The 24,922-nt window shown below is 42.3% G+C and overlaps 2 protein-coding genes across 6 annotated transcripts in view; both read left to right on the plus strand.

Moving 5' to 3' along the window:
• Nucleotides 1–13,755, plus strand: part of ZNF131 (zinc finger protein 131) — a 40,782-nt gene extending 27,027 nt beyond the window's left edge. For 3 of the 4 annotated variants that reach the window (XM_073343866.1, XM_073343864.1, XM_073343867.1), the window contains 2 exons: nt 3,005–3,135; nt 11,915–13,755. In XM_073343866.1, coding sequence (XP_073199967.1) covers nt 3,005–3,135; nt 11,915–12,583 — 800 coding nt within the window. In that variant the 3' untranslated portion in view covers nt 12,584–13,755. The remainder of the gene's footprint in view (nt 1–3,004; nt 3,136–11,914) is intronic. The other variant, XM_073343868.1, reaches the window with a different exon arrangement.
• Nucleotides 13,756–19,348: 5,593 nt separating this feature from the next.
• NIM1K (NIM1 serine/threonine protein kinase) overlaps nt 19,349–24,922 on the plus strand; it is an 89,366-nt gene continuing 83,792 nt past the window's right edge. For both annotated transcript variants that reach the window (XM_073343874.1, XM_073343876.1), the window contains exon 1: nt 19,349–19,445. The gene's annotated coding sequence lies outside the window, so the exon portion shown is untranslated. The remainder of the gene's footprint in view (nt 19,446–24,922) is intronic.

The following is a 24,922-nucleotide window of genomic DNA, read 5'->3' on the forward strand; positions in this document are numbered from 1 at the left end:
GGATGAAGGATGCTCCTAGGAAGATGAGGAACTCGCCATCTGCCTGCTCCTCCAGAGCTTGTGTCTCCGGGGGGGCAGGGCCCAAAGCCCTGCTGGCAGCCCTGAGGGAGGGGCCACTGCTTTTCCCCCACCCCCCAATCATCACTCAGGAGGCTGTGGCCACAAGAAAAGTTGCTGGTGGACACATGCAGTGGCCATATTTGAGAAACATTCTAGTTTGGGGGTGGCCAGCCTGAGAAGGAGCCAGAATTTACCAGTGTACATTACCAAAGAGCCACAGTAATACATCAGTAGCCCCCCATCAGCTCCCCCACCCCTGCTCCGAGAACCTCCCACCCACCAGCAGCCCCGCCGATCAGCGCCTCCCCATCCCTCCCCGATGAACTGTTTCATGGCATGCAGGAGGCTGGGGTGGAGGGGAGCGAGGGCACTGCAGGCTCAGGGGAGGGGACGGGAAGGGGTGGCGTGGGGGCAGGGCCTGTGGCAGAGCCAGGGGTTGAGCAGTGAGAACCCCCCGGCACTTTGGAAAGTTGGCACCTGTAGCTCCAGCGTCGTTGCCTGTACAGGTTTCAGAGTAGCAGCCGTGTTAGTTTGTATTCGCAACAAGAAAAGGAGGACTTGTGGCACCTTAGAGACTAACCCATTTATTTGAGCATGAGCTTTCGTGAGCTACATCCGATGAAGTGAGCTGTAGCCCACGAAAGCTTATGCTCAAATGAATTGGTTAGTCTCTAAGGTGCCACAAGTCCTCCTTTTCTTGTCGCCTATACAGGGAACCACATATTAACTTCTGAAGAGCCGCATATGGCTCCGGAGCCACAGGTTGGCCACCCCTGCTCTAGTTCATCCTCCAGCACTGAGGCAGGACCAAGTAAACCTAAACCTTCCTCAATAGGTGTTCGCCTAACCTGTTCTTAAAAACTTCCAATGACAAAGATTCCACAACCTTCCTTGGAAGTCTATTCCAGAATTTAACTATCCTTGTAGTTAGAAATTTTTTTCCTAATATCTATCCTAAATTTCCCTTGCTTCAGATAAATCCCATTACTTCTCCAGGTCCACTAAAGATAGAACAAGAACAATTGATCGCTGTCCTCTATATCAGTGTTTCTCAATGACCAGTCTGTGGGCTGGCACCGGTCCCTGAGATTTCCCTGACACAGTTTAAGAAGGCAACAAGCCAGTGCTTGGTATCAACAAGGTTGAGAAACACTGCTCTGTGGAACAGCTGTCAACTTATTTGAAGACTATTATCAGGTTCTCAGTCTTCTTTTCTCAAGTCTAAACATGCTCAGTTATTTTAGCCTTTCCTCATAGGTCAGGTTTTCTAAACCTTTTGTCATTTTTGTTGCTCTCCTCTGGGTTCTCTCCAGTTTGTCCATATCTTTCCTAAAGGGTGTTGCTCAGAACTGGACACACTACTCTAGCTGAGGCGTCAGTGGTGCTGAGTGGAGTAGAACAATTACTTCCCATGTCTTAGGTACGACTCTCCTATTAATACACCCCAGAATGATGATATTCTTCACAACTGCATCACGTTGTTGGCTCATATTCAGTTTGTATGCACCATAAACCCCAGGTCCTTTTTAGCAGTACTGCTGCTAATGAATTATTCCCCAATTTGTATTTGTGCATTTGATTTTTCCTTCCAAGTGCAATAATATGCACTCCCCTTTGTTGATTTCATACCAATTCTCTATTTGTCAGGGTCGTTTTGAATTCTAATTCCATTCTCCAAAGTGCTAGCAACCCCTCTCAGCTTGGTGTCATCTGTAGATTTTATAAACATACTCTCCCCACCATTATCTAACTCATGAATGAAAATACTGAATAGTCCCACTCCTAGGATATAGACTCCTGCATGACCCCACTAGATACATCCTTCCAGTTTGACAGTGAATCATTGAAAACTAGACTTTGTCAGCAAGTGTCATGGGAGGATTATCTCTTGAATTTCAGAAAATACTTTCTTATTTTAATTTTAAAACGTTCCACTTTTTAACTTCATTTCATGCATATAATTTCATTTCTGTATGATGAGAGAGACAAATAGGAATTCCTGATTTTTACTTTCATTGAGACTGATGTTCTTTTTGTACCTCAATCCTAGCTTCTGTAATTTTTTTTGTCCTTTTCATGCTGAATAAAACAGCCATCTTTTGAATCTCTCCTGCTGTGCAAGTCTCTAATCATGTTTTTATTCACTGTTTCTCACTGGACTTTTTTTCTGCTGTATCTGGTTGGAAATGAGCTGACCAAACTGTATGTAGCATTGAAGGTTAGGATGACCCATTGTGGAATTTGTTGCTCTTGTTGTTTTCTCCCCCTCCGCCCCCCGAATGGTCTCTGCTGCCTTCTCAGTGTATCTTATGGTCTTATTTTCTGATTATTGCTGCATGTTGAGAGATGTCACTCAGTGAACTGCCCATGACAGCAGCTATATCTCTTTCCTGGAAGGTTTCAACTATTTTTTAGGAGGATCCATACTGACTTCCTGTAACTCTAAAACAAAAAATAGTCTTCACAGTTCTTGGTACATGATTAATATTTCTGTATGTTAAACTGGACATGAGTGAGTAATGCAGAGCTCTAGTCATTGCTCTAGTCATTAGTTCCAGTCATTGCTTGTATTTCCTCTCAGCAAATCAAGATAATACTTGAATGTAACCAAGCTCTTATCAAAAATGAGTTTTTCATTAAACTAAAGATTCCATTTAAAATGTAATCAGCAGTTATGTCAAAATCATCATAGCTCCCAGCTGTGGAAAAATTAATCTACTCAACCATTGTTTTCTCTGCCCTTTTGGTTTCTATATAAAATGTATTAAATGAAATGGCTGTTTCTATTGGAACAATCCCAGTGACTGCCTCTTTAAAAGATTATATCTAAATCTTTAAATTATATTTACCAAGTTACTAAAATCTATATACACAACAAAAAACCAACTCCAGTAGAATTGATTTGTTTTCCTATACCTCCATAAATTCTTATCTGTCTTAACAGGTGAAAAACCATTTGAATGTCCAAATTGCCATGAACGTTTTGCTAGAAATAGCACACTCAAATGTCATTTGACAGCCTGTCAATCCGGTGCTGGAGCTAAAAAGGGAAGAAAGAAGCTGTATGAATGTCAGGTATGTAATGGAAGCAACAGGAGGAGAGAGTCTTGGTGGGAGGGAGGGGAAATTTAAAAAACTGTTGGATGCCAAGTAATTTTATTTTTAAAATTACTAAAATTGTTTAGTTTAGCGAAGTAAGAAACAGTAGGCATTGTTTCTCTTACTGCCAACAGAAGGGTGTGGCTCCCACTGTTTAAGTCACAGGAGTTTTTACATACCTTAGTGGATACCATTCATAAGACCAAGACAAGCCATCACAGTTATTAACCATGGATCTTTTATTATTAAAGAAAGGAAAAGAAAACGTTAAATAACTCACATGACCGAACACAACTGATTAACTGGTTACTTCCATTACAATATCTACGGTATGTCTCTCTGTAGAGACCTTTTAACAAAGATTATGTCCTTGAGAGTGAACCACTTCTGGGGGGGTGCTTTTTCTCTTGGTAAGTTAAGACCCATGTATATTGTTTCGCAGAACTATTTTAAATGCATTAGTGATATCATTAAATAGGCAAAAGAATTTTATTTCAGTGCTTGCAAACTTTTTGATTATTAATAAATAACCAGCCTGTTTACAGTTGGTAAAGTAAGCAATCTTAACTACATCCTAGGAAATAAAAAAAAGTATTTAAATCAGTTACTTAGAATAAGCCATTTAAGGAGTTGTTTGAAAACAAGCCAGTTATGAATGTTAAGGATCCTAAATCTAATTGAATCCCCTGTTTCATCTCCTGTTCAGGAATACATGGTATAAACAAAAAGAAAAGGAGTACTTGTGGCACCTTAGAGACTAACCAATTTATTTGAGCATGAGCTTTCGTGAGCTACAGCTCACTTCATCGGTATGCATATGATGAAGTGAGCTGTAGCTCACGAAAGCTCATGCTCAAATAAATTGGTTAGTCTCTAAGGTGCCACAAGTACTCCTTTTCTTTTTGCGAATACAGACTAACACGGCTGTTACTCTGAAACATGGTATAAACATTTGATTAATGTGAGAAACTGCTAGCATTTTAAGTTACAACAGCATTTTAGTATTCCAACAAAATCATCATACGAGTTTTAAATTAAATCCTTTGACAGTTTCTTAGTTAACTTCCTCTCACCAATCCACACTGAATTCTAGGGGAGCTTTTCCTTGGGTTGGTTTCATCTTTACTCCTGAGGGCATTCTGAGCCAAAAAATTAAAAATTCTCACAATACTTTAAAATTCTGCAAATTTTATTTGTCAAATAAATGTGGAGGCTCCAGCATAGAATTGGGGAGCATAGGCCACTGGCTGCACAGAGATGGGAATCACCCTGCATCACCCCGCAGGACACCCACTCAGTGGTGAGGCTGCACCCAGCCCTGACGCAGCGCAAGGACTTGGCCTGCCCTGCCCGTGTCCTGCCCTTCTGCACCAGGTGCACTAGGTGTGGGGCAGGCAGGCTCAGCAAGGCAGGATCCAAATGTGGAGGGGCTTAGTTTGGAGAGATCCAGGTGTGGGTTGAGAGGGTTCTGTGTGTGGCAATCTGGGTGCAGGCAGCTCAGTGTTATGGGAGAAATCTAGATTCACAGGAGCTTGTTAAGGGGTTCTGGTTGCAATGGTAATGGAACTCTGCAGGGGGGTCCTGGTGAAGGTGGTTTGGGCTCATCAAGGTGGGTCTGGGTGTGAGGGGGATGGAGTTTAGCAGGGGGGTCTGGGGTGGTGGGCTCAGTGGGCGGAGGTCCAGATCCAGGAGAAGTGGGGCTCAGTGGGGTGGGGATCCAGGTACAGCTGGTTGGGACTTGGTGGGGTGGGGATCTGGGTCCAGGTGCAGGAGAGTGGGACTCATCAGGGGGGCTTCTAAGTGCGGGGGGTTGAGGCTCCGCAGGAGGGTCCGGGTGGATGGGGGAGCAGCTCCCTGTAACAGGGATCCTGCAGCTGAGGAGCAGTGGGCGCAGGAAGCAGGCAGGGGGAGTTTGCAGAACTTCCTGCTGCTGGGGGAGAAATCTGAGGGTGGGTCTGACCCGGCCCTAGACACCATGCAGGGGAAGAGGAAGCCCTGTCCTCCCCAGCCCTGCTGGGAATAGTAGGTGAGCCCGGCACAGAGTAGGAGCTAGCAGCTGGTTCTTCCCCAGTCCTGGTCCCTGCCCCACAGTGATTTATCTCTCTGCCGGCTGCACACGGAACATACTGCTGGGGAGGATCGCATGACTGCTCTTGTGGCTTTCCCAACAGAAAGTCATTTTTCTGCGGAGAAGCAAAGAAATCTGTGGGGGACATAAATTCTGAGCATACGCAGTGGCGCAGAATTCCCCCAGGAGTACATCTTGAATCTTCTCTGTTTTTCTTATTTGTGGGTGGCAGCTTCCTTGTGGAGTACACTGCTGTGCTTGAGTAGGGTAACTGGTGGGATGTGAGGGCTGCTCACTTCCGAGTGTTTGGAGCACTTTGGAGTGCTCTTTCTATTTCTACAAAATTATAGTAGAAAAATCCTCTTTCGGACTTGTTTAAATTCAAGATTGGTTGCTGTCACTCTTTGATTGTCTTGATGCCTTCATTAATGGCTTAGGTGACACATTCAGCTCCTGAATATGCAATGTTTCTTTAATTGCCTTTGTTCTTCTTGTGGTGGAAAAGAGTCAGGTAACTTTTTTTTAAATTTAGTTTAGTCTTTTCAGTCAGTCCATTTTCACAGAGATTATTTCAATTTTTTTTAAGAGTTACCCCGGAAATGAAATTCTATTTTCGAAATGTCCAAACACTCCTGTTCTTTGTATACGAGTTTTTAGTCCTCAGAACAGATTTTAAAATTAAATAACTTTTAGAATATCTTGAACTTGAGTTTTGACCCTATCTAACAAGTTTTGGAATGATTATTTTCTTTTCTTGCATTAGGTAAGGGTTTGTTTGTGCACTGCTATAAATTAGTTCCCTAATAATATAAACATTCTATACTTAAATGGTTTCTTATATTAGCAATTAATTTAGCATCAAATAACCTTGTTGTATTTCTATATAAAACATCTTACTCTTCTACTCCTGGTGGAATTCTGTGCCAAAAAATTAAAAATTCTGCACACAATATTTTAAAATTCTGCATATTTTATTTGTCAAAATAACACAATATAATCACACCAATTTCAATTACTTTTGGTCATTTATTTCAAAATACCTGTCAGTAAGTATGTCTGTAACAATGCAGACAATAAAAAAGATTCAAAAAATGTTTTTTGACAAATAGATTCCTTACTAGGCATATTAATACAGAACTCTGAGTAATAATTTATTTAAACTACAATACAGAATGGTATTTCCCACACCCTTCAGAAGTAGTGCAAAGTCTTGGGGGAGTCAGGGTAATGGAAGGGTAACGGAGAGAAGTAAATTGCTGGGAAGGAGCCTGGGTGTGAACTTGGAGAGCTGTTCGGTATGTGTGGGAAAAGTATGGAACAAGTTTTTTTGGGGGGCGTGGGGTGGAGAGAGATTGTTAGGGAGCTTCCCCCATGCAGACCCTGGCTGACCTCTAGCCTCTCCCATTCAGTCAGGCACATCTGCCCCCATCACCATGTGTCTCTGTGCCCTCACCCAGTCACTCCACTGTCCCTATGTAGCTCTTCCACACCTCCCCCTGTGTCTCTGCATCTCCCTCCCCCTGTGGTCCTGTGCCTCCACTCCCATTCAGCTGCTGCCCGAGTCTGTCCTCCCCCACTAACCCTTATGAGCCCCTGTCTGACCACACCCAGCACCCCACAACCCCTGTCTCCTGACCTGACCTGACCTGACAAGCGCTGCAAAGGCAGCTCTCTCTCTCTCTCTCTTCCCTCGCTGGCGGGTAGCTGCAACTTTGTTCTATCCCCACAGCACCCTCTGGTGGGCAAAAGGCAGAACTGCAAAAGTTATTTTCTGGGCGCTGCTGCTGTTCTTGAACCACATTGCCCTCGGCTGGGCAAAAGGCGGAACTGCAGCAACATTTTGGCAGAAGTTTTTTTTCTGCGCAAAAAATTGGAAATCTGCAGGGCTCATTAAATGTGCGCGCGCGCAGTGGTGCAGATTTCCCCCAGGGGTACTATTCATATAACAATGATATCAGGTAGTTACTGTATGAAAACTTTCATTTAAATACAAAATATTTGTAATCTGGAAAAAAGATGCTTATGCCATCTTAAGAAACAAGGAAGGCTTTCATCTTTTAAGTGGAATGATGAGTTGGAAGTATTCAGTATTTTCTATAAAACGCTTCCTACTATACATGTTCTCCAGGTTTAAAGAGTGGAGACTTTAGTGTGTTTACAAAAGAAATCAGTTTCAGTAAGGCAGTTTCTTGAATACCTTGTGTGAGTTTAAACGCAGGTTTTTCTTTGAAAAGAGGGGTGAGGAGAGCTGGTATAGGCTCACTTTACAACCTAGATTTGTGGGTCTTATAACACACCTTACATTCCTTTTTACAATTCGGTTTCTTCCTAAAAGTGTGTTTGAGGTTTGTGTGCTTGATGTTTGCTTGTCCTTGAGAGACAGAAGCAGAAATCCTCTGGAATTTCTTTGATTAGGTTTAACATTTGGTAATATGCCTAGCTAAATGTATGTATTTGTTGTATTTCCAAGCATCCTGGCTATAACATTCTAGTAGCTATAGCTTAATGTTCAGTACATGTACAAACCAATTTTGTAACAACTTAATAAAAATAAGTTTTATAATTTATTAATATTTTTGCATCAATATTGAGTTCTCACCCCCCCAGTCTGAAAACGGTCACTTGGTTTGTGAGTTGACTGAGCTCAGAAGGTGGGGAAGGAAATGGGAGAGGGATAGCATATCTCAAAGAAGTACTTCAAGTAAAATGGATACAGGTGTCATGATATTCAGACAAGAAATGTCTAGATCCATAATAGTGTCATTTTAAAATGAGAGTACTAATAAGGAGCTTTGTAAAGATGTATTAATCATCACAGCTCTCACGAGAGGTAGGCTAAGCATTATCCTTTTACTGAAGAAGAGGCAGAGAGATCAAGGCCCTGATCCATCGAACCAGGCCCTCTCCACTTAAGCACATGCCTCACTAAGTACTTGTAGAGTCCTGTTAAACTCATGAAATATTGCTGAACTTTTGTTGCTGTCCTTCCTGTTTTGCTGCTGTCCTCTTTAAACATACAGTTTACTGATTCATTGTCTACTGAGTCTTACCCATGTCACATAAACTTACAATAACCGCATATGCTATGTATGCAGCATAGGTAAAAATGCTGTTAGATATGCTCAAGGGTCTTAGCTACCCATTTATATTACATATGGAAAAAAACACGATAAAGCCCTCAAAAGTTAGGAAATGCCAGAATTAAGGTTGCCCATGCTATCTTAATGGGCCCCATATGCATATGCATTATGATGATCACATAATTTTTCCACAGGATCCCTGCCTCATTCAGTGCATAAAATGATTGTTGCTCACTTAACGAGCAGCTATTCAATATTTAGTCTTCTCATTATCAGTGTTTGATACTAGGCCTTATTTACTGCACACTATTCAAATAAACTGCTCTGAATATGAAATTAATACATTTCTTCATGGGGTTTTCTATGGCGTTCATCACTGCAGTATCTGAGTGCTTCCCAAACGTAAATCTATTTTACAGCACCCATGTTAGGTGTGGGGGTTGTATTATCCCTATTTTACAGATGGAGAGCTGAGGAAAAGAAATTAAGGCCAAAAATATGATATCCATTAATTTTGGGTGCCCAATTTAAGACTACTAGGACCTCACTTTTCAGAGTATTTAGTGTTACACAGCATTTTAAATGTTCAAAGCACAGCTCCCACTGACTTCATCTGCAGCTCTGTGTGCTCAGCACTTCTGCAATCCATCTCCAGGATATCAAGCTGGGCACCCAGAAAGTGAGGAACACAGTGACCGCTCATGACTAGTCCGGTTTAAGTGACTTGCCCAGCATTTCATAGGAATGCTGGTGTAGTCAGGGTTAGGATCCAGTTCACAAAGGCAACATTAGACTGCCTTAGACCATCTTTTCTTTTACTTCAACCCCTGACTCATTCAGTATACACCTTCCAACTTCTATAACAGATAAGCTAGAGAGGTCCTACACACAACATTCTCCTGTACTATATGACCCTGATTCATCCCCAGACCAAGTCCATCCGTGGCACTAAATGAGGTTGGGGTCCTGTTGTGAAAATAGTGTGGGATGTAATTAAAGGCCATGTCATAATACATTTGAACACAGGAGCTGAATGAAGGTTGCTTGTGCAACCTTAACTCTGGCATGTCCTAACTTTTGAGTGCCTGACCTTTTTTTTTTTGATAAATTGTGTCGCTAATTGCTTGGCCACTCTTTAGTTTGTTATGAAATCTATTCAAGAGCCCAAATAACCAATATCAGTCAGGTTTATTGGTAATAGCCAATAAGAGGCTAGTACAGGGAAAAGTTTCAGTACGATACCAGTCTCCAGGAAGCTATCTTGTGCAGCATTGTTCTATTCATCTTACATAGGAGGTGTGCTCCCAGAGTTACACCCCTAAAGCCGTCTTTTTATACCCTACATGGTTACAAGTAAAAGGTACTGTGTACATCAGTGATAGGAAACCTGTGGCCCGCGGGCTGCATGCAGCCCATCAGGGTAAGCTGCTTGCAGGCCGCGAGACATTTTGCTGACGTTGACCATCTGCAGGCACGGCCCCCTGCAGCTTCCAGTGGCCACGGTTCGCTGTTCCCAGCCATTGGGAGCTGTGGGAAGCGGCCAGCTGCAGGGACGTGCTGGCTGCCACTTCCTGCAGCTCCCATTGGCTGGGAATGGCAAACTGCGGCCACTGGGAGCTGCAGGGGACCGTGCCTGCAGATGGTCAAATGTCAGCAAAATGTCTCGTGGCTCGCAATCATCTTAACCTGATGGGCCGCAGGTTGCCCGCCACTGGTGTGCAACATCGGAAATGAGCTTTAACCTATCAACTTTCAACCATGATTTTTCTGATACTGTGGTCTACCTCTTTGTTCTGAACATAGGCATTCCCAGTACCAAGGGGCATGATGGCACCTCCTAGGTTTGTACTAGGGTAGAACAATCGCATGTCTTGTCTCTTCCATTGGGGCATTCCAGTAGTGGCCTGTGAGAATAACTGCCTGCTTGTTACTCTGGTAAAATAATCATATGTCCTCCTCCTGACAACTTGCCTATCTACTTAAGCCAAAGCTTACTTCAGCTAATGCAAGGTGTTATGGGATAATTTAGGGTATATAATTGTTATAAAATCTGTGCTTAATGTTATTTGTGCTTAATGAATGTTAATTTTATATATATTAGTGCAGATATCATACACATTCATAATACGATATATAGATGTATGCTAACCAGCATATATTATTGGTCAACACTTTACAATGTTCTTTTAGTGTAGTTTTTGTGTATATTTTCCTGTCTTGTAAACTAACTGAAAAAAAAAACAAAAAATCCACTATAACATCAGTTGACACTCCAATGATTCATCAGCAGAGTTGAAACCTTTAGATCTACTGCACAGACCTCTGCCTCTTGAACAAATGGAATAACTGATACCAGTAATAGGTTATCATCCTCTTCTATAGACCAGCACGAGATAGGGATGGGACGCTTTGCCAGTGTGTTTCACAGATATTTGCTGATAGCAGAGGAATGGTGAGACTCAAGAATCTCCTGTCCCATTCTCTGCCTATCTAGTCACAGTCTCTACCTCTCGGGTTTCTGCTCCTGGTTTACTTGCCGAGCCAGTCCCAGTTGAGAGGGTAGAGCGTGCTCAGATGCCCTGGTGATGGTGCATGTGCAGTCTGGTCAGTTTTAGCAGCTGTGAGAGGCTTTAGTGTGCTCAGTGAGGATAGAATCTTCTTTGATTTTTAGCTGTTAAAATGAAGCCTCTGCTGACCATTGGTGAATGGTGACTTTTTTTCACAGTCTTACAACTTGGTCAAATTTGTGCAGATTTACATGAGGATGACAAAAGCCACATCCTTGACACACAGGCCACCCCCTGCCAAATTTCAAGTCCCTGCTACAAAGCGTGGGGGTGATAGAACTTCTCAAAGGAAAGGTCATTAGAATTTTTAAACCTGGGCAAAACAACATACTTTTCCGTTGCTGCATTCTTGGAAACAGCTGAACCAATTTGGCTGAAATTTTCCAAAAAAGTCAACCAGCAACGGCTACCCGGCATGGAAAATTTTAGCCCAAATGGTTAAAGTTTGGCAAAGTTATGAGCAACTGAAAACAGGATCTTATGATGCAAAGTCTTGGGCAACCTTAATAATGCTGCCAGCCCTGCCTGTAATATCGTTTTAGAAAAAGTGCAACATGTTCACTCTGTGTGGTAACTTTCACACATAACATGTGTACGTATCATTTCTTCATGCAGTATTATAAAACAGATAGCCAGAGCTCTAACATAAGATCTTTGAAGGGGGAGGTGCAATTCAATATAAGAATTGTACATTTTTGTTAAACTGAGGAACATTAAAAACACAGTACCAATCCATAAATGCCAAGGTTGTCTGCATCTTTATGTATATGCACAAGGCCAGAATTAGAGAGGCACTGTCAACTTGAAATATAATCACTTAAAAAAAATTCAGGTACTAGACCTAACTCTGAGTTCTGCCAATTTTTTTTTGTTATTTAACAAACTGGATTTTTTTGGCTGATGTCCATGTAACTTGTTCAGTCATAATAGCAAGAAACTACATGGTAAGCGTTTGTAAGCTTGATCCAGAATATACAATGTACTTTGCTTTATCAGATTTTTATTGACATTATTTAACATATTACATCTTGTTGTTTCAGGTATGTAATAGTGTGTTTAACAGCTGGGATCAATTTAAAGATCACTTAGTAATACACACAGGCGACAAACCCAACCATTGCACCTTATGTGATTTGTGGTTTATGCAAGGCAGTGAACTGAGAAGGCATCTCAAAGACATTCATAACATTTCAGAACGAATAGTGACAGAGGAGGTTCTTCCAGTGGAAGCTGTGGAAACTGAACCAGTGACATCAATGACTATTATAGAACAAGTGGAGCAAGTCCATGTTCTACCAGTAATTCAGGTACAAGTGGATCCAGCACAAGTAACTATGGAACAGGTGCATCCAGATCTGATTCAAGATAATCAAGTGAAAGGTGCACAGATGGACGATCTACAAGAGCAGGTACAGATTAGTTATGTAGAAGTGGAACACATTCAGACTGAACAGGGTGCTGATGTACATATGGAGGAGCTACGTGTTGAACATGTAAATCAGATACAAATGGAAGAGGTACGGGCGGGACTTCTAGATGAAACAGATCTAGAACAAGTGGAGTCTGAAAACATTAATCAGGGAGAGCTAGAAGAGAGTGAAACTGGTGAAATAGGTGATGTGGAGACAGTTAAAGAAGATCATGAACAAGCTGAAGATTTAAAAACTCAACAAATGGTGGACACACAAGATGAGCAAGTGGATGATTAGGACAATTGACTGTACTGAGCAGGTTTAGGGATGAAATACCAAATTATTTTTGTTAATTTCTACATTGATTTTTATACCAACAGTGGTCTGCTCTCCAGCATCGCTGTCCTTAGGAAACCAGACAGGTGGACCAAATTTAGGATATTTCATATACAATTAAAATCATCCTATTGTACTTTAAAAAGAACTTTTCCCCGTTCGTGTAATGCCTTGGAGCAAAAACTATCCCAGAGGTCAGCAGCTTTATGAGAAGTGTAATAGTTGGTTGAATAGACTGCGTCATTATTAAACCATGCCCCTATGTGTGCAGTTGTCGCTGAGAGACTCCTCACCCCCCCCCTTTTTACAAGCCCTTGATATATGCTGGCAGAGGAAGAGGGATGGGTGTGTTTGTGTGTGTGAGAGAGAGAGAGCGAGATGGTAAAATGCTAGAATATGGGGATTCTAATGTACGCATGGATATTTGAGGACGGTTGATTGACCCACTTAGAAAAGACACAGATGTTTGTCATCCAGCAGCAGTTCCTTAAAATAGCAGCAATTCTCAATATACTTTTTCCTAATCTGAACAGCCTTCTTTCAGCCTAGTTTGAAAATGTCAGACCGATGGCGACAAGTGCTGTCACTAAAGTTCTTGGAGTGCAAAAAGTCTTGTGCCTTTTCAGAATTGACTAAATTTCCACAAAGCTCCTAGAAAATTTAAGAAGCTAGTGCAGTAAAAGGCAATGTAGATAATGCTATAGTGCTTTATATTTTTGCTTGTAACTGTCAGCTACCAACTCTTGCTTTAAAATTTAGATGCAGGGTAGAATGGAGCAAATTACACATTGTGACAATTGTTGAAAGGGCCACTTACAATAGGAAAAAATTAACTGAATCCACGGTAAATGAAGCGGCTGAAAGATTGTACCATCTTACCACTTTGTATTAAAAATGAATGCATTCAAAAACAGAGGAAATGTGTGTATGATATATCAGGTTCCTGTTTTGAAATGAAATTTTCTCTGAGACTTGACATAAAGATCTTTGTGCTAAAAAGATTTAAAGCCATAGGTATGAGTGCTAAACTGTGGATTTAAAAGTAGGAGTGTAAATATTTTAATCAGTATTATTGAACAATAAAACAATACCAACCACGAGCAAAATGTGACATTACTTGCTTCAGTCACTATATTAGGAAACAAGTGTTTTAGTTTGAGTACTTGTACCGTACAATGTACACAGCAGGTAACAGTGCAATTCAGTTTAGCTCTAATGTAAAACATTCCCTCTCTTTGCAATAACTGTTGGCTAGACTGTGATCTTGGTAATGACAATGGAGTTACTGCAGATCCACTTTGACAGAGTAACCCATAATGTTGGCCTGACTTTTCAAAGGTGATGGATACTTTCAGTTACCAATGCCTTTAGTGAGATTTGGCACTTCTGAAAATCAGACCACTTTTTCTCATAACTGAAAATGAAAACTTATACAGATGATTTCTCACAGAATTCTAGCAGTCCTGCAGACCCCAGACCTATCTTGTTCATTTTCCTGAAAGTGCAGAATTATTCCCTGTAGTATGGCTCTCAAGTGCTTTATCTAGTCTCAGTCTAAATGCTTGCTATCTGCCACCATTTCCCTTGAGCAACTATTCCACAGTAAACATGGATAGATGTAAGGTTCTGAAACATAACTTGAGACAACATATAGTGGGTATGCTCTTTCTATGTATGCTGCTTTACACCCATAACATTTTAATTGTCTCTCTTTTTTTAAAAACAAAATAATCAGTGAGGTTGTGTAGATTTAACTGAGGGCAGAACTTGGCTTATTGCGCTTCACAAAAGAGTAGAAACAGGAGTCAAACAAGTGTTAATCTCCAATTTAGGGTTTCTGTCAAATCACTGCAACCAGCTTCTATTAATTTTTAACTGAAAGTATGTCATTGATTTTCTAATGTAAATATTAGGAATATTAAATCTTAGAAACATTAAATAGGTAAGCAGTTAAAACAATCTTCAGAAGTTATCTTCTTGTCAGGATTTGTTAAAACACACAGGTGCAGGAGCTTTTAAAATTGTTTTCTAGTAACCACCTGAAGAAAAAAGAACCACAGTAAAGAGACACAAATGAATATTTATAATGACGGCCTAAATGTTGATTTGTTTTGTAGATATTTATGTGCTAGCGCCCATGATCATGTAAAAATGGCAAATGTTCTACATGATCAGCATGTGCAATCTAAGGAGTCTCCTACTACTGCAAACAAGAATTGTTTGTTTTTAATTAATGACTACAGTAGAGAAGTGTGAAATGAAACTAAAATGAATTCAGGTCAATTGTTGATCCAGTGTAGATTCAAAAGGTGTACAGTATCCAGCAGTGAATTTTGGGGAAAGAGCCTACAGAGGTAAGAGTTGTGGGGAGGGGTTTGTCATACACAGAAAGTAACACGAAGTCCAGAGGTAAATTCTGCATGAGAGAGAGTAGTGTGTATCTACCTGTAGCAGGCATCTTATGGACACCCACCAGCAGCAGATAGTTTACTAATTTACAGAAACCAAAGGCTGGTCTTGCATTATTTTGTCAGATGTGTAAAAATGACCAGGGCTGCTATCTCTTCCCCAGATCATATGATGCCACCTACCTGCAGTAACTCCCCACTTAACATCCTCTCGCTTAATGTTGTTTCGATCTTACATCCCTGCTCAATTACAGAACATGCTCCATTTAAAGTTGTGCAATGCTTCGCTGTAACGTCATTTGGCTGCCTGCTTTGTCCACAGCTGGCAGCCCCCCTATCACCTCCTCCTGCCCGCGGCAATCAGCTGGCTTGCGGTGTTCAGGAGGGAGGGGGGAGGAGCGAGGACTTGGTGCACATGCTCTCCCTCCCTGCCCTGCCTCTTGAATGCCACAAACCAGCTGATTGCTGTGGGCAGGAGAGGGACGGGGGAGACTGCAGTCCGAGTACTCACTCCTCCCTCCTGCCCCCTGAATGCTGCAAGCCAGCTGATGAGTAAAGGGGGGGGGGGAGAAGAGGTGGGTTAAGGGTGGGGGTTTGGGGGAAAGGGATGGAGTGGGCAGGCCAAGGGTTGAGCCCCCCACCCTGGTGCTTGCAGAGTAGGGGAAGCTGTGCAACGTGCTTCTCCTAGCTTACAGCACCTTCAGCCTCCTTGCCTGCCTCATCTCCAGTGTCAGTGGGCTGTGCCTGTGTGGGGTAAGGGGGGGGGGGGCACCTCCCAACTGTAGTACTGTACTGTATGGCAAAAAAAAATTTCCCTGGAACCTAACCCCCCCATTTACATTCATTTTTATGGGGAAATTGGAGTCACTTAACATTGTTTCACTTAAAGTCTCATTTTTTAGGAACATAACTACAACATTAAGTGAGTTACTATATGCCCTTCACTCACTCCTGCTCTCTAGACACACATTGCTCTCATTCCTGTTTATCCCCCAGCATATGTTCTTTGCTAATCAACATGCTCCCCCACAGGGTAGGGAGCAGACCTCCAGTGGGACACCCTGAAATACCTGATTCAGTGGTGGTGAAGCAGTTCTCTAGCACTAGAAGCAAGAATCAGAGGGGGAAGAAGAAAGGGACTGGTTTGGATGGGGAAAATTTGAGTGTATAAATGTACAGAACAAAGGGTACTCCTACTTACATTTTTTCATAATATAAGGAAGATGCATTAAATAAATGCAGCTAATATTCAAATTAAGAAAAGGAAACACACTTATGTAATGCATAACTAGTATGGGGAACGCATTGTCACTAGAGTTGCATTAAAGAACCTAGTAGAATTCATTCAAGGTTAATTTGAAAATAACAGACCACAGTCATATTTGGCTAAAACTAAAATTAAGGATATAAAATCTCATCCTGTAGATCGAAAGCTGCTAATTGAGGGGAGTAGGAGAAGGTTCACTTGAGGGAAGGTTAATCCATCACATCCCTCTGTCAGGTTTCTTGTATCTTCCTGCAAAGTTACAAAATATCTATACTGACCACTATCAGAAATAGGGTACTCAACTAGATGGACTATAGTGCGACCCAGTATGGCAATTTGTGTTACTACGTAGGGACAAGGGAAGCTGGGAGAAAAAAATCTTCAGAGGTTCCTACCTCAGTTTAAAACACAAGTGATTTCCTCCCACTTCCCTCAATCAAACTTAACATAGATACAACAGGAGGAAGGGGTGGAGAATGTATGTATGGAAAAAATAGCAGGTGATCATGTAATTAAAGATCATTGTAGCGCAGAAGCACAAGGAGTTTGAATTAAGATTGCACAGACAACCTTAATTCTGGTATTTTTTAACTTTTGGGGGCTTGACTTTGCATCCTTGATGTTCTTTTAATGTAGGGTTTTCAGGTTGGTGGGTTGGGTTGGTTTGTTTTATGTAACTTCCTAGGTTTTTAACAAAGCAAATAGAAATTCCATCATAGTAATACCAACATGGTTCTACAGCAAGGTTGGAACCTTGAGTTCCACAGCACAGACCATTGCCTGGTGAAATAAGAGTACTGCTAGCAGCAGTAGGCTATTATCCTCTGTGTGGGCCAGTCACTTGAGGGCGAGGAGAGCAACATTTTTCCATTGAGTTTCATAATTGTTTGTTGACAGCAGAGGAATGTTGAGACTCAGAAAAGCTGGGTTTCAGTCCAGTTCTGAAGGCAGTGTGTTCTAGGGGTTACAGACTCTTCTGCCCCATCCCTCCAGCCTGTTCTTTTCACACCCAGAGCTGTCCCTTGGGTAGGGCAAATTGGGGCAACTGTTCTGGGCCCCATGCTTTGGGGGGCCCTAGGGGCTAGTGTGATTAGCCAGTGCGGTGGGTCCTGGAAGAGACTAATCCATCGCTTCCACCCTGGGCCCCTAGGGATGGCCCTGCCCACACCCTCTCTAGCTTTTTGGCCCAGCCTTCCCCACAACCCTACTCCCAGAAAAGGCTTCTCACAGCTCTGAATTCTGGTCACGTTGTTTCCTTGCTGCTCGGGCTAAGCAGATTAGCATTGGGAACACAGGACAAAAAATTACCCTGCTTTCAATTCTTGTGCCCAGTGCTATAGCAGTGCTTGGCTGTTAGGAGGAAGTCCAGGATAACTCCTGCTTGGCCTCTGCAACCATAGCATGGAGTAAACTGAGCTCCGATGGAATCCTCTGCGTATTTAGCTGCCAAACTCTTAAGTCTGAGCATGTGTGAACTGAAATTTTCACAGGGTCACAAATCTGGGAGGATTTTCCTGGGCACGGCAAAAGAGCCATCCCTGACACCAGGGCACACATACCCCTGCTCTTCCACATCACAATCACATGTCAAGTCCCTGCTCCAAAGGATGGAGGCAGCAGGGCTTCTCACTAAACTGTAAGAATTTTTCTAATATGGCAAAACTAATTTTCCCCCAACATTGTTCTGAGAAACAGCTGGCCTGTTTTTGCTGAAATTTTCCAAAAATTTCAATGTCATGCAGACACTGAGCATGAAATTCTAAACAGACAGGAGACTGGTGTATTGTTCTTTTCTTTTAACCTCAAAGCTTAACAAATTTACCAGCAACTGAAAACAAGGTCTGAGGTGTTGGACAACTTTAACTGGAAGCATCACTCCCTGCTTCACCTATAATATATACACTCCCACCATTTATAGAGCCTCTGAGCAATTTGGGCTTAAAACTGCAGCCGATGCCTGTTACCAGAACCCCTAAAGCTATGCTAGGGCATATGGCTTTGGGGTAGGAATCAGAGAAGAATGATGGAGTTACAAGACTTCTGCAACATAAAACAGTCACTCTTTTGTGGGTGCAGTCTACACCTTCTATTGTATTGCAAACACAAAGTGAAGTATGTGCACCTGTAAGGATGTAATTTGTAGCGTTAGTCAATCCTGCAAGAATCCTGATTTTGAATACAATATAATCAAGTGTGAGTGCCAATTTTGTAACCACAAGCGGGCCACAATTTGGAAGAAAATTCCCTTGGCCTGAGTTTCCTTATCTATAAAGTCGGGCAAATGCCTATTTATTATCCATGTTATGGGATTGTTGCCAGGATGAATTAATATTTTTCTATGAAAATTTATTCTTAGACTGTTGGGATGTTTTGGGTTCCCCCAATCAATGCTGATCTTCAGTCCTAGTCTCTGAAACGCTTGATCAAGCCTACCGAGTTCAGTGATCGCATTCCCATGGCTGCCGTGTTCCCCCTTGCCGGGAAAACCTTGCCTGTGTCATGTCGAGAGAGCTAGCGGAGCTGTCCAAGGTTGTAGAGGAAAACAGCGGCTCGTTGGCTAATTGCATTGTCGTTTTTAAAGCACCTGCCCCCCCCCCCAGTAACTCTGCCCTAAAAAAAGATGCCCCTAATCTTGGTCCTTGAGTCCCACGCGTTTCGCCAGCTGCCCGCCTGTAGCTAGCGGGCTCCCCGCGCGGCGAGCGGCCCGCAGCCCTGCAGTGCCCAGGCGGGCTGTGTGTGTGGTCGGCTCCTAGCCCCATCTCGCCGCGCCCAGCCCGGGGGCCGCCTCCCGCTGCCGCCAATCAACGCCGAAGGGCCCTTCCCACCGCCGAGCGGGCGCAGAGGCGGCTGGCTCCCCGCTTCCTGGGCAGCGGGGCTGCTGCGCGGTGCCTCGCCGGGCTCCGCTTCGCCGTGCCCCGCGCGCGGCCCTCAGCCTCCGCCGGGGGCTGCTGCTCTCGCTAGCCCGGCCTTCCGCGGCCCCGGCGGCCCGCCCTCCCCAGGGCCCCGCCCCCCGGAGCCCCTTGGCAGCGCAGGTCCCCTCGCTCCCTGCGAGCCAGCCGGCTGCCCGGGGCTGCAGGGGGCTGCCATGAGTGCCCCGCGCAGAGCCCCGCCTGGGGCCGCCCTGCAGCCGGGCACCCGCTCTCAGCAGGTAAAGGCGGCCGGGAACGGGGCAGCCGCCGCGCTCCGTTAACCTGAGATGAGAAGGGAGGGAGGCTGGAGGGGGCTGGGGGTGTAGGAGCGGGGCTGGGGGTGAGGGGGACGGTGCTGTGGGGTGTTTGTGTAAATGGAGGGGCTGGATACGTTTGGCGTAAGGGCAGCAGAGGCTGTGGGGAAGCTAAGGGGATGCCTGGGGAGATGCTGGGATATAGGAGGTGTAGAAGATTGGGATGGGGGTTGGGGCACTGAAGGGAGAGTTTATGGTGCATCCTGCCAAACTTTCAGACGTATTTTAAACAGTCCGTTGTTATGTGCTAGCATATTGGGATGTAATTTAAAAAAAAAAAAAAAAAGTTTGCTGCCCTTAGGATGCCCAGACATCCCAATATTAGGGGCTTTGTCTTATAATAGGCAGCTATACCGCAGAAAAACAAAGTGTCCCGGTTTTTCACACTCGCTGTCTGGTCACCCTAGCTGCCCTTACGGTGCTTGCTGAGATCGTTGCCTCTAGCATCCCTGGCTGCAGCTTGTTCCACAGCCTGTATACCAAGCCAAGCATTCCCAGTGTTTGTGGGGTCAGAGGGAGACAAGGTAACATCTTTACATTGGACCAGTGTCTGTTGGTGAGAGAGAGAAGCTTTCAAGCATACACAGAGCTCTTCTTCAGGTCATTTGTGAAGTCATGTTTTGCCAACGGAAAACTTAAAGGAGACTGTTGGCCTGATATTGCTTTAGTTCTACAAAGCATTTTTTGAGACGTTTATTCATCTGCAGTCTAGAGCCCACTTGCTCTGGTGGAGTATGGCAGCTGCTTTGCACTGTCCCCCCAGTACAAAGCAGCCTAAAGCTGGCAAAGCCAACCCAGGCGGGAGGGTGGAATGTCTCCCCAGCATAGGGGGAATTCTCTGATGGCATCGAGCTGGCATAGTTGCTGCTGTCCTGTCCTCCTTCCCTGATGCTGACATCAAGGGCATGATCAAGGTTTTCTTACTTCCCACCAACTCCCTGCTGCAGTATGGGATCCATAGAGTAGTTATGGACTCTCCCAAATGATGACAAAGATTTTGAACCAGCACGCAGCCAGCCTAGTATTGGAGGAGCGCAAAGGCAGCCTTTTGCATGCCCTCCTCCTGAGCTGAGCTGTGTGTCCCTCAGACATAGTTGAGGATCTGAGCCTAAAAATGTATCAAAGAAGAAAGATGTGTTTATGTTGCAGCAGGGGTGTCTGCAATCATTGTAGTTAGAGTTATTTAATAGTTTTCATTCTAAATCTCTGTCTTCACCTTACCCGTCTCTGTAAATTGAACATTTGGGGCTGAAATATCAGGGCATCACCTCTGTCCCCCATTGATTTTCTGTGCAAACTATTTGAGCAAAAACAGATCAGCTGCATCTGAAAATGAGAATGAAAATACTACTTTCCTCACTATTAAAATGGAACAGTACTACATTTGGAACCTGAACCTGAAATGTGACATGCAAATAGACCGGCTTGAGCAGAAATGCCTTTGAGTGCTCCTGTGAAATTTGGTTTTGATCAAAAATTGTTTTTTCATGTGACTGAGTTAAAACCCTTTTAAGATCACATCCTGCTCAAGAACATGTTGGCTGTTTCTTGTTTGTTGGCTTTTCCTTTGCTAATCTTGTAAAATAAACATTTGAGGAAGCAGGCTGTGTGTTCTGCATGGCTAATTTAGCTGCCTATTGAAAAGAATATTAAATTTATACATAAACTAAGCAAGGAGCTCCACGTTATCCCTTTCTCCAGCTCCTTGTGCAATGCCTTGCTAAAGTGCACCATAAGGGAATGAGCTGCTGTGGTCCCTCGCAGCTTTCCCCCTGGAGTAGGATCCTGTCAACAGGACTTGGAACTCCGCTGGACAGGCACTTTCTTGCAAGAGCCACCCCATTCCCACTGTCTCCTCATTATATCTCACCATAGGGAGAGTTCCTCTGGCATTGGCAAGGTGAGAATTGATTGAGGGAAGGCTTTGGGCACCTTATAAGGGGCACTGGATGAATCCTTGCTCTGCCATACCTTAAGGTTTCTCCATCTGACAAAGGCATAAGGCTCCTTGAATATACAAGGGAGGGGCTCTCCCAGGCTGTATGGGACAGACTGTTCCAGCAGGCTGCTGCTAACTTGTTTCAGATTGTGGATTTTACCCACACTATTGTCAGTTTTCACTGACCCAATAGAGCTAGTCAGTTTTGAAAATCCTGGCCACAATACATGAGTGCTTATGAAAATATTAATGTAAATACCATAGAAACAAGAGAAAGTATCTTACACAAAGTTTAAGTCAATAATGACATAGAGCAGGATTATGAGAATGAAGCTAATGAAAGAAGAATGAAAAACAATTGCAAGATAGTATTTGTGAGAATCTACCATTGGAGGGAAAGTGGCACTATGTATGGTATGTGATGCAGTGTGTGATTTAATCAAAGGTTATACTGTAATGCATACAAGGGGGCAGTGACTTTAGAGTGCTTAATTGTGCGTCTTGAATGGTCTAACATAGTATTTTTTTTTGTATGTAATAGCAATCCTTCCCCCTACGTTTCTCTTTTAATTTTCTTAGTCGTGTAAAATAACTTAGGGGGTGAACCAAAGCTCCTTGAAATGATTGGAAAGATTCCCATTCACTTAAATAGGCATTAGATCAAATTCCTTTTGTCTGTACATCTGGAGATTCTTGACAATGGAAATGCTTTGTTGTTTTTTGTAGTTTTTTTGGTGCTGTCATAAAAAAAAGAAAGATCTGTAGTAAAACCTTTTTTCTAAAGGGTACCTAACAATTTTATGTCAAATTTCTAATGACTCACATAAGACTACCTTACTCCAGAAGTAGTCCTGCTGATTAAATGGAGCTACTTTATGCAATAAGGTGGCAGTCTAGTTCCCAGATTTTTTCTTTCACAACTCTGAGGTTGTGTCATGAATCCTCCTTATTAGGCAGAGCAGGATTAAAAGTAAATATTGTCTAAAACAAACTGACAAAAATATATTTCCCTTTGCCCTATGCCAACCTGAGTTTTAAAAAACCTGCTGCAAAGAATCTGGCTATGAGGACTTAAAAAAATCTGTACAATATATTCCCACATGCTGTGCTTAACTCTAGAATCCAGTACTATAATCTATAATAAACACATTTCTAGTTTGCTCAGTTTTCATCTACAATCTAAGTATTTTGGGGTAGCATTCCTTTATCTCTTATAGAATTACTGATCTTTGGCCCCTGTAAACCAGATAAAATGATTGTTCCGCTGACAAGATTTGCCTCTTCTGTTTCTACAAGGTGACTGGTATATACATTTCCTTTGTATTACAGTACATATCATAATGAAATATTTCTACATTATCCATTTATATCCACATTTATCCATTTATGATGGTTATACTGTCTCTGCTTGAGTCTTTATCCAGCACTTCAATTCCCTTCCTGCTTTCTTGCCCTTGACACTTTCTGAGTTACAGAACAATTTACGAGACTGGCCAGTTGCATTCAGAGCATCGCTTCATTTGCAATTGTCATTCTGAAGAGACATCTACGCAGCTTTCTTTGATTGATTACCTTGCTTTTACTGCTGTTCATATGGAGAAAAAGGAAGTGCACCCCGATCTCTTCAAGCTACCTTTGATGTAATATTCCAGAGAGTTGACAGAAATTCAGGATTTGTCATGCAAGTACAGTGTTCTGATGTTTGGAAAAAAAACCCTGCTATTAAAAATGAAGATAAAGGGACAATGTCAAGATGGTGTATATTAAAAATATTTCTTAAACCACTGCATATTATTAAAAACTGAAATATTTTTTTAAATTGAAATGATTCTCCCCTCACTTATGCTGATTGTAAATCAGAAGTAACTGCATTGAAGTTAATCAAGTTATATTGGCATAAAAATGATGTAAATGAGGCAGAATAGGGCCCCCAGTTTATGCATTTAGGCCCCAAGCCATCAAAGTACCTATGCACATGCTCAGCTTTAATGATGTGAGTAGTTCCATATATGTTAATGGAACTAACAACATGCTTAAAGTTAAGCACATGGTTAAATGCTATGCTGGATTGGGGCATTATTAATATTTTATATAGTTTAATTGGTGTATATGGCAGCATCTGATAAGTGCAGTTATTTACAAGAAAATAACAAATCCCTGCCCCAAGAATTTTAAAATCTAAGGCTCTAATCCTGCAAAGACATACACATAAATTTAACTTTACATACTATGAGTAGACTCATTGAAGTTGCTTGCATCTGTGTGTGTGTGTGTGTGTTTAATAATTTAATTTTCCCCAGGGTAAGTAAGAGGGAAGATACAAGAGGGTACAATATTATATTAATACTATACATTAGATACATACAAAGAATATAATTTTGTAACAACAAACATTATTCAATCAAATAAAATTTACTTTTAGTCATACATACAGACATCCTCTCACACTTCCTATCAGTACCGATTCAATGGCACACCTCCAAAAAGCAAGACCTAGTTTCTTGATTTTTTTTTTTTAATATTTTTTCACTTTTCTTAAATGATTTTTTTATTCTTAAATAATTTATCGTCTAACATTTTCTGAGATTCAGAACATTTTCAGAGACTGATCAGTCCAGCTGCTGAAGTTGGGAGAGAGTAAGTTTCCACTATTCATTTACCCTGACATTTGTAAATATTATGGTCCAAACTCTGGTAGCTTTTCTCCCATTGAGAGTTCTTCAGTAAGGACTACTTTATTTAAAAATAGTCCCACTGACTTCAAGCAACACAAATGATGATGCCAGTCAGTGAGACTATTTGGGGAAGAAGGTACTACTCATTGTAAGGGTATCAGAAAATGGGTTTATATAAAAAAAGGTCTCATGAAAGCTGCTATTTCTAGATTTTTATGTACTAGTTTAGGTATTGTGACTTTGGAATCTTGTTGTATCGTATTTAAAAACTGCAGAAGTAATCTGCTGCTAGGTTTGTTTAAAGTTTTCTTTAAATAATATCTTTGGGGCAGGGACTATCTTTTTGTTATGTGTTTGTACAGCACCTAGAACAACGGTGCCATGATCCATGATTTGGACCTCAGCGTGCTACTGCAGTGCAAATGAATAATTATGATAAACTATGTTGAAGGCAATTAATTTACACCAGGCATGAATTCACCTCACTTAATGTGATAGCATCACAAGAAACTGATTGAATAGCCTTTTGCTTCCAAGGTCAGGTTTTTCTGTGGGCCCTATCCACACTATTGTAGAGTTTTCTGGACTCTAAAATAACATGTCCTCTTGAACAAGTATGTCAGCATTTCCCACTACACAACGTGATGCAAGGCATAGGCATAACCAGATGTGACATGTCATCCCGAGTGAAGTGCTGAGCCGGCAGGAAATAAAAACAAAACAGTGGATTATTCTGAGCTGTATTTTAAAAATGCTTGTTTTCATTGGAGCAAATATGAACAGGAGCT

The sequence above is a fragment of the Lepidochelys kempii genome, chromosome 5 (genome assembly GCF_965140265.1).
Source record: "Lepidochelys kempii isolate rLepKem1 chromosome 5, rLepKem1.hap2, whole genome shotgun sequence".
Taxonomy (NCBI): Eukaryota; Metazoa; Chordata; order Testudines; family Cheloniidae; genus Lepidochelys; species Lepidochelys kempii.